General features: G+C 41.6%; 2 protein-coding genes across 2 annotated transcripts; one reads left to right on the forward strand and one right to left on the reverse strand.

Moving 5' to 3' along the window:
* The first annotated feature begins 1,043 nt into the window (after positions 1 to 1,043).
* GLT8D1 (glycosyltransferase 8 domain containing 1) lies at positions 1,044 to 6,180 on the forward strand. Its single transcript, XM_010130914.1, has 9 exons — positions 1,044 to 1,059; positions 1,171 to 1,269; positions 2,368 to 2,581; positions 3,191 to 3,308; positions 3,842 to 3,926; positions 4,169 to 4,281; positions 4,841 to 5,007; positions 5,193 to 5,305; positions 5,966 to 6,180. The coding sequence occupies exons 1-9, from the start codon at positions 1,044 to 1,046 to the stop codon at positions 6,154 to 6,156; spliced, it is 1,116 nt and encodes a 371-aa protein (XP_010129216.1). The 3' UTR covers positions 6,157 to 6,180.
* A 2,450-nt stretch (positions 6,181 to 8,630) lies between these two features.
* Positions 8,631 to 16,773, reverse strand: GNL3 (guanine nucleotide binding protein-like 3 (nucleolar); the record flags this gene model as incomplete). Its single annotated transcript, XM_010130915.1, has 15 exons — positions 8,631 to 8,719; positions 8,802 to 8,874; positions 9,175 to 9,368; positions 9,843 to 9,979; positions 10,663 to 10,805; positions 11,437 to 11,620; positions 11,975 to 12,062; positions 12,560 to 12,686; positions 13,459 to 13,562; positions 14,407 to 14,542; positions 15,038 to 15,086; positions 15,255 to 15,275; positions 15,311 to 15,435; positions 16,082 to 16,219; positions 16,708 to 16,773. Coding segments are annotated over 15 exons (1,674 nt in total), but the record flags the coding sequence as incomplete, so codon positions are not given.
* Positions 16,774 to 16,805: the final 32 nt, after the last annotated feature.

Genomic DNA, 16,805 nt, shown 5'->3' on the forward strand with positions numbered 1-16,805 from the left:
GCTCGGCGGCGTCCTTCGTGCTGAAGGGACTGTTGGGTCGCACTCCTGGAAACGAGGGCTGCGTGTCCCGGCCCGTTTCAGCGGGGCTGTAGACGTGGCACACGGCGTTTAGGTGTCGTGCTCGGTAAATGCATCTTCCCCAAGGGAGAAATTGGTTGTGTCTGGCACACGTTGAGTTGGAGATTTTGCAGCTGTTTTAACATAGGGCTGGATTTTGCCCGTTGTTGTGGTGTGAGCACTTTCTGTGCGTTCCTTGAGAGCCACTAAACACTGCAGGATGTGTAGTTCTTGTTCTGATTCACGATCACAGTTACCATTAAATAATGAATAAGCGTGTTTGAATTGCACTCCGAAGTTTCATCGCTGCATGGTGGGTTTACTCCCTTCTGTAACATGGTGGTAATACTTTCTTTCACACTTTTCTGATCTTTTTTTGTGTGATGATACTTCAGCTGATACTCTTTTGTATTTTACGCAGAAAATGTCATGAGTTTGGAAGTTGTTAATTAAATGTTAATGAGAGGAATTCTGTTCGTTGAAACAGTACAAACACTGTGTCCTGCCACAATCTTGCGGTTAGTTAAATATGGAGAGAAGCGGATTATCATTTACCTTATTGCTGGAATGCTTCTAGTTCACATAGTGACGTGAATTGGTTCAACAGGAGAGAAACCGTATGTCATTCTCCAGGTTCTTTTCAGATCACTTTTGAGAGGCAGAAGGAGTTTGGTGGTGGTTTTTTTTTTTTAATATCAGTAAGTGGCAAGACCTGTATGTCTCCCTTTTGATCTCTGAGTTCTTCTTTAGATACATTATTGTAGCTACCTACTTCCTGAGATACCTACTCGGTTATTACAACATGACATAAAGTGTTATTTTTTTAAGAGGAGAAAACATTTGCTGCATTGGGAAACTTTTGAGGCTCCTGGTGATAGTGTGCTTTGCTTTGTGTGGGCATGTGCCGAAGTAGGTAGTAACTGCTGTTTTTTTCTCTTGCAGGTTTGCAGGAACCTTATCCTAATAAGTAAAATAACGAGAGAAAAATGACATTAAGGAAAGGTATGTGTCTATGTGTGTGTCTAAATTTTTTTTCAGATGTCTTTTGTACTTTATTGAGTTTCCCAGTCTTTCTCTGGTTATATTGATAAACTTTTTCTTCTAAATTTTCAGTGAACATTTCCATCCTTATAGTGGCCATTGTCATATTCTTGCTAGTTCTTCATCATAACTTCCTAGGCCTCAGTGACTTCTTGAAACGGGAATTGTCAGGTAAGTTGGGTTTTACTTTATTTTAAGATTGATGGGAAGGCACATGCTCTGGCCAAAGAGAAAGCATCATGTTGCTGAAATAACGTCTGTGATAACGATCAATCATTTGTGTAACAAGATATAATTTTTGTACTCTTCTATGAGTAGCATTTTTCCTGTTCTCATACCCAAGAAACTTCAGCTTGGTGGGCTTGTCTGTTCTTGCTGTTCTGCGACTTTTCTCAGTCAGGAAGCCAGACAACATAGCGGTGAGGGTTCTTTCTGGCTTTGCAAGTCATTAAGATATGCTTCAGTTTACTTAGCAAAGCCTTTTCATCTTTGGGAGTCCACTCTTAAGAACTGCATGTGGTCCCACAGAGCTTTTCCATGTCCCCATTTACTGCAAAGTCCCAATTTGCCACTCCTGGGAGCTGTTGCTTCTTGGTAGCAGTCATACGGGTGCTTCCCAGCAGCAGCTGAACAGGAGCCTGACAGGCCTTTAACGAGGAGCCAGTTGAAATCAAAGCTGTTGAGCTCTGTCGTAAGGAAATGGTGAACAGCAGAAGCCCAGCTTTGTGAATAACAGACTGCTGCCCACGAACTGCCAAGTCCCTGTTTGCTGTGTTCTCAGATTACCTAAAATTATCTCGTGTAATAGTCCAGATGATTTGAAAGGTACCGGTGTTGTTGTAAAAAGTGCGGGCAGCTTTTACAGGTGGTGTGGCCTAGTAATACATTTCAGTGCTGATCTCCCATTTTCCTGTCTGCACAATATCAGTATAAATTCTTGTGTTCGGCTTAGGTTATGTAGTGTGATTTGGGAACCCTGGAATAAATGTAGACTGTACTTAATGCCTTGATCTTCGTCAGGAAAAAATTCACAGCACTGACTTTAATTTAAAATTTTTGTTTTCTTCATTGGTTCCTACCTAAGAGGAACAGAAAACAGAAGAAACAGAGGGGAGGGGGACATAGAGAAGACTAGAATGTGGTTGGGGTAAATGGGAAGGGGAAGTCAGTGAGATGATAGTCATGGCAGAGGGAACCAAAGAAAAGTGTGGTAGTAATGTTTGTTTCATTTGCATAAAACAAGTGTGTGATGCCATTTGTACTCCACAGATTCGAATCCATTAGGACTTCAGCCTATCGATTTCATACCTGCTCCCCAGAGACTGGCAGATGAAAGGCACGATAAGGAGATTTCTGTGGTCATTGCAGCATCAGATGAGAGGCTTGGGGGTGCAATCGCAGCCATGAACAGTATTTACCATCACACCAGATCCAACGTGGTTTTCCATATCGTTACTTTGAATGATACTGTGGAACACTTGAGGTAAAGATCTTTAAATGAAGTTCCCACAATACTGTAGACCTTAAGTATCTCTGAGAAGAGGAAGAGGTGACGTCTCCTGGAGCTGCACTCCTCTAAATTGCAGTCCTGTGTGCTGCTGCTTGTTGGAGCTTTTTGCTGAGGCTGCTCTGAGGATTCCTACAGCTGTTCTGTCTGGTGATGTCTTAGGGGTGGAAAAGAGCCATTTTCTCCAGTGGGGTTATAGCCAGCCGGTGGTGTTGGAGTTCATTGGTGGAGGGGTTGTAAAAGCTTCTTCTTATTTTCCATCTAAGAAATTCAAATGCTGGCAGTGAAGTTTCTCCATTTTTCTAGATCAATCCTTTTATTTTTACCTGCATCCATTCACACGTGTATTTCTAATAAAATAAGAAGCAACCTCATACCTTTCCTGTGTCACAGCCGTGAGTGGGCATGCCCCAGAGTCATAGAGGACGCCACTCGCGTCAGCCATAGATCACATTCTATGTGTATATTTGCTGGATAGGGAAGCAAGTGGCCAGATCAAGTTCTGCGTCACCGTTAGTTGGATCTCTTGCTTTTCATTTGATTTTGTCTAATGTAACAAGGTCTGTGCCTTTCTCCTGTTTGCAGGCTGTGGCTAAGTAACACTGCTCTGAAAAATTTAAGATACCGAATTTTGGATTTTGACCCTCGTGTCTTAGAAGGGAAAGTACAAGTGGATCCTCAAAAGGCAGACACCTTAAAACCAGTGAGGATGACATTGATTACTTTTTGCAAATACTAGTTAGTAACAATATATTTTTATATTGGCTTTTGAACCCAACTAGAGATCAAAACCAAATCTGTTAGCATAGAAGCAATCTTTTGTAATCAAATTCCCACATTTCAGTAGGAATACGTTTCCAGATAGTGAGAGATGGGTTTGAATATGCATGCCAAGTATTGTATTCTGCTGCTAGCTACAGAAACACAGCAGCTTGCATGTCAAGCATGCCAGCATCTCAGAGGTATAGAGAGATACGTGGAGAAATAAGAAATTCTAATAATAGACCAGTTTTAAAGTTAGTTTATCGATGTGCAGATTCACAGGAGACCAGGAATTGATGGAACCTCTTTATTTTAAATGACTTCTAGGATGCTGCTGCCTATTTTACTTCCTTGATAGAAGGTGTCTTGGACACTAGTGCCGTAGATAAGTGCCAGGAATATCAGTTAATTTCAGATTTATTTGGACAATTTTTCATTTAATTCTTCACTTCTCTCACTTTCTTGTTTTCACAGTTAACCTTTGCAAGATTCTACTTGCCCAGCTTGGTTCCTCATGCAGAGAAGGCCATCTATGTGGACGATGATATAATAGTGCAAGGTATGGGCCCTTTTCTTAGCCTTTGGCCACCGGCCTCATGCTGAGGTCAGTTGTCATCTCTTACAGTAACCAAACACTTCTATGTCGAGGAAAGATGTAAACCCTTCGTAAATATGAATGAGTTGGATTAAACTGAGCGGTTTTATCTGCTGCAGCAATGGACTGAACAAAAAGTCCATTTCTGGACTCAGTGCTTAATCAGGATTGCTTACAATTTTTCTGTGCCTGCTTCCATTTTTCAGATGATATTCTTGAGCTTTACAACACTCCATTGAAACCTGGACATGCAGCTGCATTTTCAGATGATTGTGACTCAACCACCAGTAAAGTTGCTGTCCGTGGAGCAGGCAATCAGGTTAGATTTATTCCGATTCAGTGGTAACGCCACCATAGATCCCGGGCTTTGGAAAAGGCACTTGGTTTTAATGTTCTTGCAGGCTAATTTCCAAATGCAGGGAACCTGAAGGTGTGACTGTCCCTGCCCAAATCAGTTTACTCTGATTGCGTTTCAAACAACGCCTGCAGTTTCTGTTCAGGCCCAGTGAAAGCGCTTTGAATTTTTGCTGTGGTTTGCAATGAGAAGAGAGCAATTCCCTGTCTGGAACAGCAGGTCTTAGAACATCAGAGGGAGAGTTCTTCATTTGTGAGCAAATAACAAGTACTTTTTCTGGGAGTGGTAACACATTAGTAATATGGTATTATTAAGACCACGCAGCATTCCTTAAACTGTGTTTAGGTAATCATATTTTTACAGCGTTAGACGTCTAAGCTTTCTTTCTCTTGCTTAGAGGAAGGAAAAGTATTTGCTTTAAGAACCTCAAGTTATGCTTGTCCATTGGGAGTTGTGCAGACTTTTTCTTTAAATAGTAATTTGACCATATTTTAAGCTAATTTCTACTCTTTTTTCCCCCCAGTATAATTACATTGGGTTTCTAGACTACAAAAAAGAAACAATCAGAAAACTTGCCATGAAAGCCAACACCTGCTCTTTCAATCCAGGAGTTTTTGTTGCCAATTTGACAGAATGGAAATTACAGAACATCACTAAGCAGCTGGAGAAGTGGATGGCACTGAACGTAGCGTAAGTACCCCCAAGCCAGGGGCAACAGCGGGCCGGGGATTGGGTGGTGGTGATGGCATTCAACTGCCAAATGAAGGGCTGTGTGTGTACCTGTGGATTCCTGTCATGCAGCTGCAAGTGACAAATCAACCAATTTAGGGCCACAGAAGAATCCTTTCCCAATTTCCTTTCTTCTTCTCTCCCAGAGAGGAGCTTTACAGTAGGACTCTGGCTGGCAGCATCACAACACCTCCACTGCTAATTGTATTTTACAAACAACATTCCAGTATTGATCCCATGTGGAATGTCCGGCATCTCGGTATGTATCGAACATTTGTGACACTGCTTGCCCAGCGTGCTTTACCAGCTGTGTAGCTGGACACCTAAATGATGATGCAGCAAATGGATCTTTTCTTCCTCTATTTTATACCTTGTTCTTTAAGACACAGTGCTTTGAAATATCATCTTGGAACTTGTAGGCCTCATCCTTCATGTTCTTTTTGAACTGCCGGGGGGCTAGTTCTTGAACTGACTTGCTCTCAAATTACTGCTAATTTTCCCTTCCTTTTTCCACATATATTTGTACCTATCTGAAGTGATCCCAGGTGTTTCTTCCAGGAATGTTGAGAGGACAGATATTCCTATCTGTTCTGCTACTGGTCAAACCCCAATGCTGGGAGAGCTTTCTCTGGTTTCATTTCCAATGAACAATACATAGGCTGCTGAGTACATGTGGGTATTAAGGGGATTTTAAAGAACTTGTAGATTAAGTACATTAAAATGAGACAGATCCAAGTGGCATTCAATTGCACCTGATTATGTTTTCCACTTTTCCCTGATTTCTGCATCTCCCATATCACCTCCTTTCTCCATAAATGACAGAATTTCCTTTGTTAAAATTCTTTGAAGTTAAAATGTTGCATGTTGGAGTTTCTGCTGCCTCTACTTCAGGCACTAATATTTCTTTTTCAATAAAAAGGGTCTAGTGCTGGAAAAAGGTACTCTCCTCAGTTTGTGAAAGCTGCCAAGCTGCTTCATTGGAACGGACATTTCAAACCGTGGGGAAGAACAGCTTCATATGCTGAAGTCTGGGAGAAGTGGTATGTCCCTGACCCTACAGGGAAGTTCAGCCTGATCCGCAGACATTCAGAAGCCTATGAAGCGAAGTAGCATCAATTTTTGTAACTGAAAGCATTTTCTCAGGAAACTTCTGGAGCCAAGCAGAACTTTTCTTTAGCCGACTTGTATTACAGAGCAGTCCTTGCCTTCTGGAGCACTTCAGGTGCAGCTCTGAAATGTGCAGGTCCAAAGGAGACTCACTTCACTGGTGTGACAGAAGCAGCTACTCCAGCAACGCTACAGAAAGCAAGGGAGGATCTCCACAAACTAGCGTTTTGTTAGTTCAGTTCTGTCTGTTGTGCGTTCTGCTCTTGTACTACAAGTCTTCTAGAGGAAGGTCATTTTGTCAGCTACAGAAAGAGTGCAAATCTTGCACTGTAATGTACTGTAATGAGAGCTGCTTGGATTTTGTTCTGGTTGGTTTGGTTTTGTTTTCTTATCCTGTGAAATAGTTTCCTCAACAACCCTTTCTTGCATGAAATCTTCTCCCAATCATTTCTGTGTCTTGCAGAATTCTGCAAAATTGAGTCTTGGGGTTTTTTTAAAGATGTTTTTTCAAGTATTTCACTATGCAAAGTGGATTTAATTGCCAGTGAACACTAAACCATTTTTTTTGTAAAGTAGTGGAAAAAACTTTGTTCAGAAATAAAAGTGGATTTTAACACGTTGACCTTGGGTAAATAGCAATCTGATTCTACCCTTGATCTATGAAGTGTTTCCTTTGTACTTAAATACGGCAGCAAGCAATTGAAACTGAAGTAAATCGATCTCATCTTTGCAAAAGCAATCTCATTCTAAAATTGGGTAAAATGTTTACTCTGGGGACCTGGCTGTATGAATTACAGATTATTTTTGTTACTGTTAAGTTCCTCAGTCTTCTGAAGTGAATGTGGCTCTGCTGTAGAAGTTTTTCCCACTATGCCTGTGGCAGTCTGGCCCTCTAAAAACTTGAGAGATTCCTGTGCCCTTCTGCAGCTGGCTGCCCACTGCCTTTTCTACAGGTGGGTTTTTTTATAGTTGCAGTGTTGAGTAGTGGTTATGGTTATTGTTAGCTATCCCAGCGACTGTTGTGCCAAGTATTCCATTTAATACAGGTTTGAACTCAAATTGATCTCTTATTCACTAATACTGCATGTGGACAGTCATCAGTAAAAGATGTTTAGACAAAAGGCTTTGTGTTACTGCAGTGACAGGCTGAGTGTTGCGTGGTCTCAGATACAGGGCAGCAGAGCTAAAGGGCTCGTTCACAGGTATGGTTTTAGTACTGCTTTATGATTTTAAAGGATTTCCAACTGCTTGACTCATTGAGTCACTGCCTGTAGTTCTGCTTCTGTCATGGATGCTGATCTGTGGTTTGTTAACTGTTGTTTCTTTTCCTGAGTTTCGATGAGTAAGAACCATTCTGGTCCTAGAACTGGTTAGGAGTAAAATTCAGTTACCAGACTTTGAATGATTGTACTAGATCAGCTGACACCAACTTAATTCTGAGGGCCAGGCTGTGTTTTAACAACAGGCTCAAATAAACTGTGTTTGCACTTCTTTTCTGAGCTGCCTAGGAGGACTGTGCCTCAACATCCATTTAGAGAAATACAACTATCTACTAAAGAACACAGACATCAGACCTTTAAGTTACTAGGAAGAAAACGGATGCGTAGGAGGTGGTGTCAGGCGTTTATTCTAAATGCTTAATTTGTTGAGCAGCTGCAGGGCCTCTTGGCAATTCTTTTGCTAAAGTTCTGCGGTAGGCTGAGCACAGTAACATGTCCTTAGCATGCAGGGCAATGATTTGCTTTAATTATCAGTTGTTAACATGTACAATACGTGTCATTAAGAAATATGTCTTTTGTTTGAGAGCACTGCAAGAACAGGAAGTGTGTTCCCCAGTGAAGATGGGTTAATACTACTATAATCTCATTTACTTTTCCCAGTGAAGGTTCTGAACATAAACAGCAGTGCTTAGACAAAACACCTTATGTCTAGCTGAAATAAGTAGCACTTTCTAGCCAACCTTTACATATGAAAGTTCTACAAGTTTTACAGAAGTCTACTGAAAAGTTACTGACTGAAATCACGCTCTAGGGGTACAGTCTCTGTAATCCTCTAGGAAAAACAAATATTATGGAGGATGAAAATTTTACCTTGAAATTTAATTCCTAGAACATGACTAGAATTAAATTTATACCACTGTTTTTCAAAGGAAATGACAAAGGGTTTATCCCTTTGAAACATCTTTTTATAAGGCAAAACAAACAGACTAACTCAGTCTACCAAGATTTTTTTTAAAATAGGCTTTAATAGATGAAATAAAATTTAGGACTTAAAGCCGAATACAGTTGGTTTCCTAGATTTGTATAATATCTGGAACGATCAAGGGAGACACACTACTATATACGTTATTTGACACAGCAATTCACTGTCACTCTTTGCGGCAGCTCTGGTATGCAGCATTCCTCCAGCTTCTGCCACAACACGAGTCTTCATGACTGATCTGAAAGCCAGTGGTAAGAGTCTTCACATAAAAGTTGCTACACATAGTCTGTATTAAAGTCGTAGGCATCATCTTCATCTGCTGTCTTATCCAAGCTGAATGATGGTAAATTGGAATGTTCGCTTTCTGAGAAAAGAAAATCACGTGTTAGTGAAACCAATGCAAGTGAAAAGAAACACAGCCTGTCCTTCAAGCCTTTAATACAGACCTGCCATCTGCTCTTCTGAATTTGTTGGTTGTTTTCCAAGCTCTGCTTTCCCGGTGACTTGAACTCTGCCTGCCTGCAAGTCAGAGAGGTCAGATATGGATGTTTATTCAGACATCACTAATGAAGTGTCGCATGCAAATGCAACCTAAGAGAGACTCATGATAGTGTGGATGTGCCCTTGTGTAATTGGTCAGGAGCACGCTGCTCTAGAAAAATATTATTGCGTTAATTAAGCAAAAAGCCCAACCCTTATCTCCAAGAGAAAGGCTTTTTTGATTAATCATGGTGGCTCCACACTGTCTACACATTCTCAGTTTACAGTAGGATGCTGACAGGGTACAAGTAGAAGGTGGCTAATGAAACCCCGATTTACCTCTTTGACATCCTCTTCATCTTGCTCATCATCACTTTCTGTAAAATCCTCCTCCTCTTCTTCCTCTTCCTTGCTTGTTTCCAAGTTTTCCCACTCTGATGCTTCCTCTATCACGTCATTTTCCTCTATTGTCCCACTTGTCATACCAGCTGACTGGAAAATGATGCTGCTTGTTGGACTGGGGCATTTTAAAGCTGGGAAAAAGACAGAAATTGTCTCTTAAGTCACTGTTAGACAGCAGCAGCTGTAATGCCTACACCCTGTAAGGACAGACATTTTAGCTCAGTGTTAGGAAAAGACTAGCCCCCTCCCTTCCACAAGACACCACTCCCACATAAGCAGGTAAAACAAAGGACAATTCTGAGAACAGCTTTCCCTGAGGCATCTAACAGAAGACTGCTAGGAGCTGAAAAACAGATTTGAGCATAGATTGTACTAATTAGCCAGTATTTATATGCTCTTCCATATTCTCTTCCTGTTTCCTGTTTAGGAGGGTTAGGTCAGGTGAGCAGAAACTAAGAACTAGGAGGGGAAATATGTGTTAAGACATTCACTGCCTATTGGCAAAGCTATCACATAAACCCCAGGAGGACTTCCATTCCCAGTTTCCCATCAAAACCACTACTACATCTCTTAATGGTAGCAGTGCATTATAGCAACAGTCATACCTTGAACAGTGGTGGCGTTTCCTTCTTCTAGGCTCTTTAAATTAAAGCACTCCTGCATTTCAGCTATTTTGTTTTCTGTAAGATACGGTGGCAGTTGCTGAGATGCTGGAGGTTGTGAGTGGTAGCTTATTTTAGCTCTGGGAAAATAAAATATCAGCATTAAAACCCAACCCAAGATAATACAGTTAAACCACTGATTTTAGAAATAAAACCCAGAGCACAAACCTCTTAAACCCATCAACTTAACTATTCATTTATTATTATCTGTTAAATAGCTATTTAAATTTGACTCTGAAGTTGTCACTAACAGTACTAAGTTGGATAGGCCACACCAGAGAGGAAAGAGAAATGGCATACTTTGTCATCACAAATCATTTGCCTGCAAAATCATGAGCTGTAAAAGCAGCTGAACCACTTGAGCATGGGAAACAGTCACATTCAATTATTGATCTTGAGTTACATTTATTCCCACTCTCAGAAGATAGGAACCACTCTAAATTTCCACAGAAAGTTTGCCACATGCTTTCCTGTACGCAGAAGAGGACTACATGGTCCAGTATTTGAGAGGAAGGCAAATTCCCCTAACAAACAGAGTTATGGCAGAAGTCAGCAAACAGGCTGTGGAGTAATACATAATATCCTTTGACTCTTTCCAGGTATCCTTCACTACTTTAGAAAATTGCCCATGGACAGTGCTCTCTACATTCGTTAGCCAATCCAGCTCTCTTTACCAAAGCAAAATGTAAGAAAACGTCTGCTGGGCTGGATTAACAAAGTGGAAAAAGTGAGAAGCATAAAGCAAAATTCATAGCATGCATACCCTGTCCAGTCACAAAGTAGTAATTTAGCTGCATTCTCCATGTCAGGAACACCTCCCTTCTTCAGCATACTCCTTTTCTGAGCAAGTAAAGTTAAAAACTCTTCAGTGTTCCTGAAATCTGGGAGAGTATAGCGCATCATCACCTAGTGCAAAATAAAACAGCGCATTCAGAAAGAGACACCTGGCTTTCTCTTAGTTTTAGGAATAAAAGAGCAAGTCAAATTGTTTTACAATCAATCAAGACAAACAAGTATGTGAAGAGCATTTTCCTCTTGCTTGTGGGACTAAACATTAGAATGCAAAATTCATCAATAAATTCATCTGCCATGCACTCATACTAGTGTGTGGATAGAGACAGTTATCACAGAACTGCATGGGAATTAGGCTTAGGTTAATCTGCTTGAAACTAGAGTGAAATCAGAGTTGGATCTGAGGTCTTCACTGTGATGATAGGAAGCAGTCAGAGTATCTTCATTTTTCACTCTACGATACTGTGATGAGATCATAAGAGCAGGGCTTATTAAAAACCAGAGATGTTTCTGGGAAAACAGACTGGCTAACAGGACCGTGGCATGCTGCTTCTGCCTTCTGTTTATAAGGATGAAAGATCCCACTTAGGTCACACTGGGATGTGTCTGACACTCTGTGTGGTATGGGGAAAGCAGTGCAAAAGCCACCAGAATTATTTGAAGTGAAACCAATGTTCATTATTGGCCTGAGAAACCTATACGGAAGTCAAATGAGGTGGGAGATGTGGAAAAAGGTGGAGCTCACCTTCTGTTTACTGCAGTTATTTAGAATGGCATCCACTCCTTCAAACAGGTGTGCTGAGCCTGACTCTTCAGTGTCTATGATACTTCTCAAGGCCAGAGCCAGGGCACTGTTGGAAGGATCTGCAATGATACTTGGGCTGTCTAACATCTTCGTCTGTTTATCAACGTGCACAATCTGCATGGACCTAGTCAGGGAGAAACACCCAGTGAGTAGCTAGGCAGCTTGCAATGGCAGCAGTGAGGGATGCAAGACACAAAGCTCAGCATTGGATTGACTGGACTTCACAGGGAGTCAGTTTCAGTGCTTGCTCATCACATGCTTTGTGTAGGACAGAACTCTAAATGGGCAAAAGAGCAAGTTTATGCACTCGGTTCTTTCATTAGGGGACATATCCTAGCATCTTGAAATGCGCATTTGAAACTGCACACAGGGTCATACTTTGCCCCTAATGGATATAAATTGTGCACAAATGAACTCAAGGTAATCAGAAGACAACAAGAAACAGAGGAAAGAACAGCTTTCATCAGACTCAGCTTACTTGGTTACACCTCTTGTTAGGCCAACATTGCAAGCACGAACTCCTTTAAGACTGTTGATTATGCTGCTCTTTCCCACATTAGGGAAACCTGAAGAAAACCACGGAAATCCTTGTAAGTTAAATAAGAAAACTCAGCCGATGTAACGCTAATCAAAACTGCCTCTTTCCAAGTGTCTTTGGTAAAGCACATCTTCAGTGTGAGATCAGAGTTGGATCTGAAGTCTTCACTGCAGAAGTAAGACAAAGGCTGTATCCTCATTTCTCACACTGATAGTAAGAACACTGAACGCACCACCACAGATCTTATCAGGTAGAAGGAAAGGGCAGTGCAAGCTGCACGGTGCGTAACCTGCTTCTCTTGTTTCCTTAAGCTGGTGAATCAGCGCAGGTCTCACGCAATGTGCTTTCCACAGATCAGATAGGCTACATGCACCGAGTGAAACACGGACAGCTGTCAAGTGAAACACTGTGCTAGTGAGAAAGCAAGAGCAGTGATTAAAGGGCCATTAGCAAATCATATGTTGGTTGCTTTACCCAGTTTAAATACCAAAAGCTTTATGGGAGAAGGAAACTCCAGATGCTTACCTACTACCCCAACCTGAATGGGTTTGTTTAGAGTCTTGCCATGCTCTTGAAGAAGTTTCAAGAGGCATTTGCTTCCAAAACATTGAGTGGTTCTTGACAAATCAATACGTCTGCGTCTTCTTGGAACCTGATCTGGCTACGGGATTCAAAGGAAAAAAAAACATAGTCAGGAGCTATTTAGGAAGATAAATATATATGCTTAGATTTATTTATCCACTGTAATGTTTCCAACCCCTGTCCTCTGTTTGGTGATGTTACTGTATTCTTCTAAACCGAAGGAATTAGTTTAATAAGAAATTGGCCAATAAGTTAAGTTAAATCTGCAAGTTCACTCAAGACTTCAATTTTTTCAAGGATTTCAAAACCTGTTCTCTGCTTTGCCATTTCTGCATGGATTAAGACATGTGAAGCATTATGTATTAATACATGTATGACTCAAACAAGCATCTTCAGTGAGCTGAGACTGAGCCAACCCCTTTATACTCCTCATGAGGCAATGTCAGCTGCTACCTTTACTGATGGCCACAGTCAGGATGAGTGCAGTAGTACAGCCTGCAGCACTTGACCTACAAAACAATTTAGATGTAACTGGTGTGACCATCTTATCTAGAAGATGAAAAATTCCTCATCTTCCTCCCTGCACTGTCTGTCTTACAGTAAAAAAACAGAAAACAAAAAAAACCAACCAACTTGCTTTTACTCTAGTCCAGCATCTTGGGCACAAATAACATCTTGCTGTATTTCAACAGCAAGAATTGTCCCGCTATACCACAAAGCTTAGTCACACTGCAAAAGGAATTTTATGTAACAGGAGTTTCCATGTCTCAGCGTGTTTCACCAGGTATGATTGCAAACAAACACATACAGCTTAGTCATGAGCCAGCCTGCAGTGCTCTTACCATAGTCCTGTCCTTCATCAGTGTTGCTGATTTAAAAGCAACCGTTGGAAACTCCTTCTTCAAATAATCCAACCATTTCTCCAGGTTCTCTTTTGGCACCAAATCTGGGGGGGAAAAAAAAGAGCACAGCCCTTTCATTCCTGTGAATCTTAAATGTCACTGTGTGGAGGAAATCTAATGTGGAATCAGGCACCATGCTGAATTTGGTCTGTTTAGTATGTTTCTTATAACAAACAGCGTTTGGCTGAAAACTCTGGTAAAAGTACCAGGTACGTTCCCCAAAGGCACCCAGTGCTGCAAGTTTTTGTCTTTATTTTCTGCTTCAAGCAGCACGTACCACAATTCCTTTTCTGGCCCCCATATGAGGTTTTTAATGCTGGGGTCTTGCTGGAGACTTTGTATGGTACAAACTGATGTTCTGTGAAGGATATTCCCATCATCCCTGCAAAGTTCCCTTTGCTCTTGCTGTCACTGTTGGTATCTTCTTCTTCTTTTGCTGCTGGTAACTCTAATTTCCAGCATTTTTAGCTGGTTTCACCTGCTTTTTGTGGATTCCTTCATACAGCAATGGAAGAAGATACTTCCCAAAGCCAAATTTCAAATCCAACTACTGCGCTGATTCGCATTGTGACCTTTCCGTACTCGCCTACATTCACAAACGTATTAAAAATTCTAAGATCGTCCATCAAATTTGGCTGAGACTGGCCAATGCCATCAGAAGTTATTGCAAAAGAAAGGGGGTAATATGCATATACCTGCCTGTGATGTTTTCTTAGCAAACTAGACTAAGGTGGAGGAAATGTGGCTCTTCAGTAGGGCAAGGAGCTCAGAGTTGGATCTTATGTCTTCAGTGGAATCTCAGATTCCTTTTAAATCTTCTTCATAGCTCACCTACTGCAGAACCACACAGTGACCAAGTACCACTTCAAGAGAACCCGTGCTTCTTACCAATTTTGTTCAGAACCAACAGCAGCTTTTTGTCTCCTCCAGAGCAAGTTACAGCTTGCTCCAGTTGAGGGCAGCGGCAGCCCATTGGATCTCTGGCATCTAAAACCTCTAGAACCACATCTGAGGCCTCAATCACCTACGTCAGAAAAAAGAGAGAAGACTCAAATAAGACATGACAGACCATTTGACGGAAGACAACTTTGGAACAGCTTTGGCCTGCAACAGTTACTGTTGAATTTCACAGAACGGTGTTGAGGTTTCATAGAACTGTGCTTGTTTGAGCTCCTTTCTTCTACAAACCAGAAAGCTGAAGCAATTTTCATCTTTTCCTCCGCAGAAATCCTTAGACACTAGTACCTCCTTACTACAAGAGCTCTTGGACGGCTCAGTCAGTACTGACATACTGAGAAGTCTCATGCCTCAACGTGCTGGATGACTCAGTAGCACACACCAGACTAGCCTGAAACCCTCACAGCTGCTGTCGTAGAATCTCTTAGTTCAGTGTTGAACTTTATCACCATCAGCCTTTATACTCTCTCTAGCAGCTGCACAGTAATGCAAAAACCGAAAATAACAAGTGGTCTCTTTGTTGACTCTCACCACATTTTATAAAAAAGTTGAAGCATCCCACCTTCTTGAGCTCCCTGCAGAATGATTTCTTTGAATTTTTATCCAGCAGTCTGTCAGTCTTTGTGTTACGTTTGCCAGAGGATTCCTGAATGCAAATAAAAGTTAAAGGAAACTATTTAAATAGATATTTAATGAGATATTAAATGAAAATTAGTGTATTATAACTGCGTACATATGCAGAATGAAAACGTAACACATAACATACTGCTTAAGAAGACACAGCTTCTGGATTACTTTTACTGGTTCTATAATATTCAGAGAATCAAAATCATACCACACACCTACCTTTCCCTCTGCTTTTTCCTTGATTTTGGCTTCATTCTTTTTAGCGTCAAGCTTCCTCCTCTTTTCGTGTTCTTTCTGTCTGTTGAGCTTCTGCTTTTGTTTTAGTTCTTCAAGCTGATTGCAAACAAAAACCCAAGCCAGAGAAAACACATTCGAAGGTCTTGAGGAAGACCATTCTTTCTCCCTGTTTGTTTATTTCTGACCAAAGTTCCTGAGACAGCTTATTTAGAAGGCACGGCTGTCCAAGGGACTCCTTGGGAACTTTTTTTGCATCCTGCCCTGAAAAGAACACTGTTGCCTTCAGTTGCCTCAAAGCCAGAGGCAATACATCCATAGCTAGACCCCAAAATATCAGCCATGCAGCACCCACATTACAGCTGCTCTCATGTCCCACTCCTGCACGCTGCAGAGAGCGGATCCTTACTTGCTGGACAGTCACACAATACCAGGACTTAACGTTTAGCATTCTGAGGGGCCATCTGTGTCTCTTAGCATCACAGGCCATTCGGATTACATTACAAATGACACTTCCAGCATGTTTATACACACAGTGATGAAATGAAGGTTAAAAAATAAAAGAGCAAAATGCTACACACTGTACAATGCTGGAAATAAATATATTATTTTTCCAAAGTACGTGTCTACAAGAACCACTAACAATCTACCACGATTCCACCTCTGGGTGCACATGTGCACAGAGCTTCCCTAAAGACAGGAATGATCCCAACTCTTGTCCTCTTTACCACAAACCGTAGTTTACCCTCTGCTTTCTTTGCTCTGCTTCCCGTAGCAGCTCTTCCTTAAATGGTGCAGCACTGGGAACACCGGGATCTTTCTTGGGCTTTTTGTGTCCACGTTTTTTGGCCTCCTTCCTGACTTTTCGGTGGTGTTCTCTGATCTGAAGACAGGCACAAGAATATTTTCCCAGTTTAAGGAAAAGAAAAAGGGGATGTATCCCTCCTATTTACAGATACAGAGTAAACAAATCGTACATTTCTGACTTTAGATGGAAGGGTTTTGACTGCAGAATGTCTCACCATAAAGCTACACTTGAATGTACCAGCCCAAAACAACGCAAAATTCAATGACGTACAAAATCTACACTCCCTTCTACATCATCCTTCGGCCAGTGGTATCTGGAAAGCAAATTCCTCACTACAGCCCAGACTCTTTATCATTCAGTATAACATCCCTAGTGTGTACGTGTACGCCTACAACATGCTTCTTTAATAATATATTAAACAAATGCTTTTAGCGATACAGTAGTTATCAAGGAACTTTAATTAGTGACAGAGACACTCCCCCCAGCCCCTTCCCCGTGCTCCGCGGGGCAGGGCATGCCGGAGGCTCCGCACGGCCGCGGACCGGCAGCCCCCCGGTACTCACCTTCTTCTGGATCTTGTATCGCTTGTGGCAGGTCAGCCTCTTGCTGGCTTTCTTCAGCTCTGCAACGCACCGCGCCCGTCAGCGCCGGCTCCCGCGGT

Source organism: Buceros rhinoceros, unplaced genomic scaffold, assembly GCF_000710305.1.
Source record: "Buceros rhinoceros silvestris isolate BGI_N320 unplaced genomic scaffold, ASM71030v1 scaffold46092, whole genome shotgun sequence".
NCBI lineage: Eukaryota > Metazoa > Chordata > Aves > Bucerotiformes > Bucerotidae > Buceros > Buceros rhinoceros.

Excerpts from the sequence above, each read along its gene's own strand:
- GLT8D1 (XM_010130914.1), top strand. Across the intron at positions 3,309-3,841 it reads AGGCAGACACCTTAAAACCA|TTAACCTTTGCAAGATTCTA; the intron begins GTGAGGATGACA and ends TTGTTTTCACAG. Across the intron at positions 3,927-4,168 it reads CGATGATATAATAGTGCAAG|ATGATATTCTTGAGCTTTAC; the intron begins GTATGGGCCCTT and ends TCCATTTTTCAG.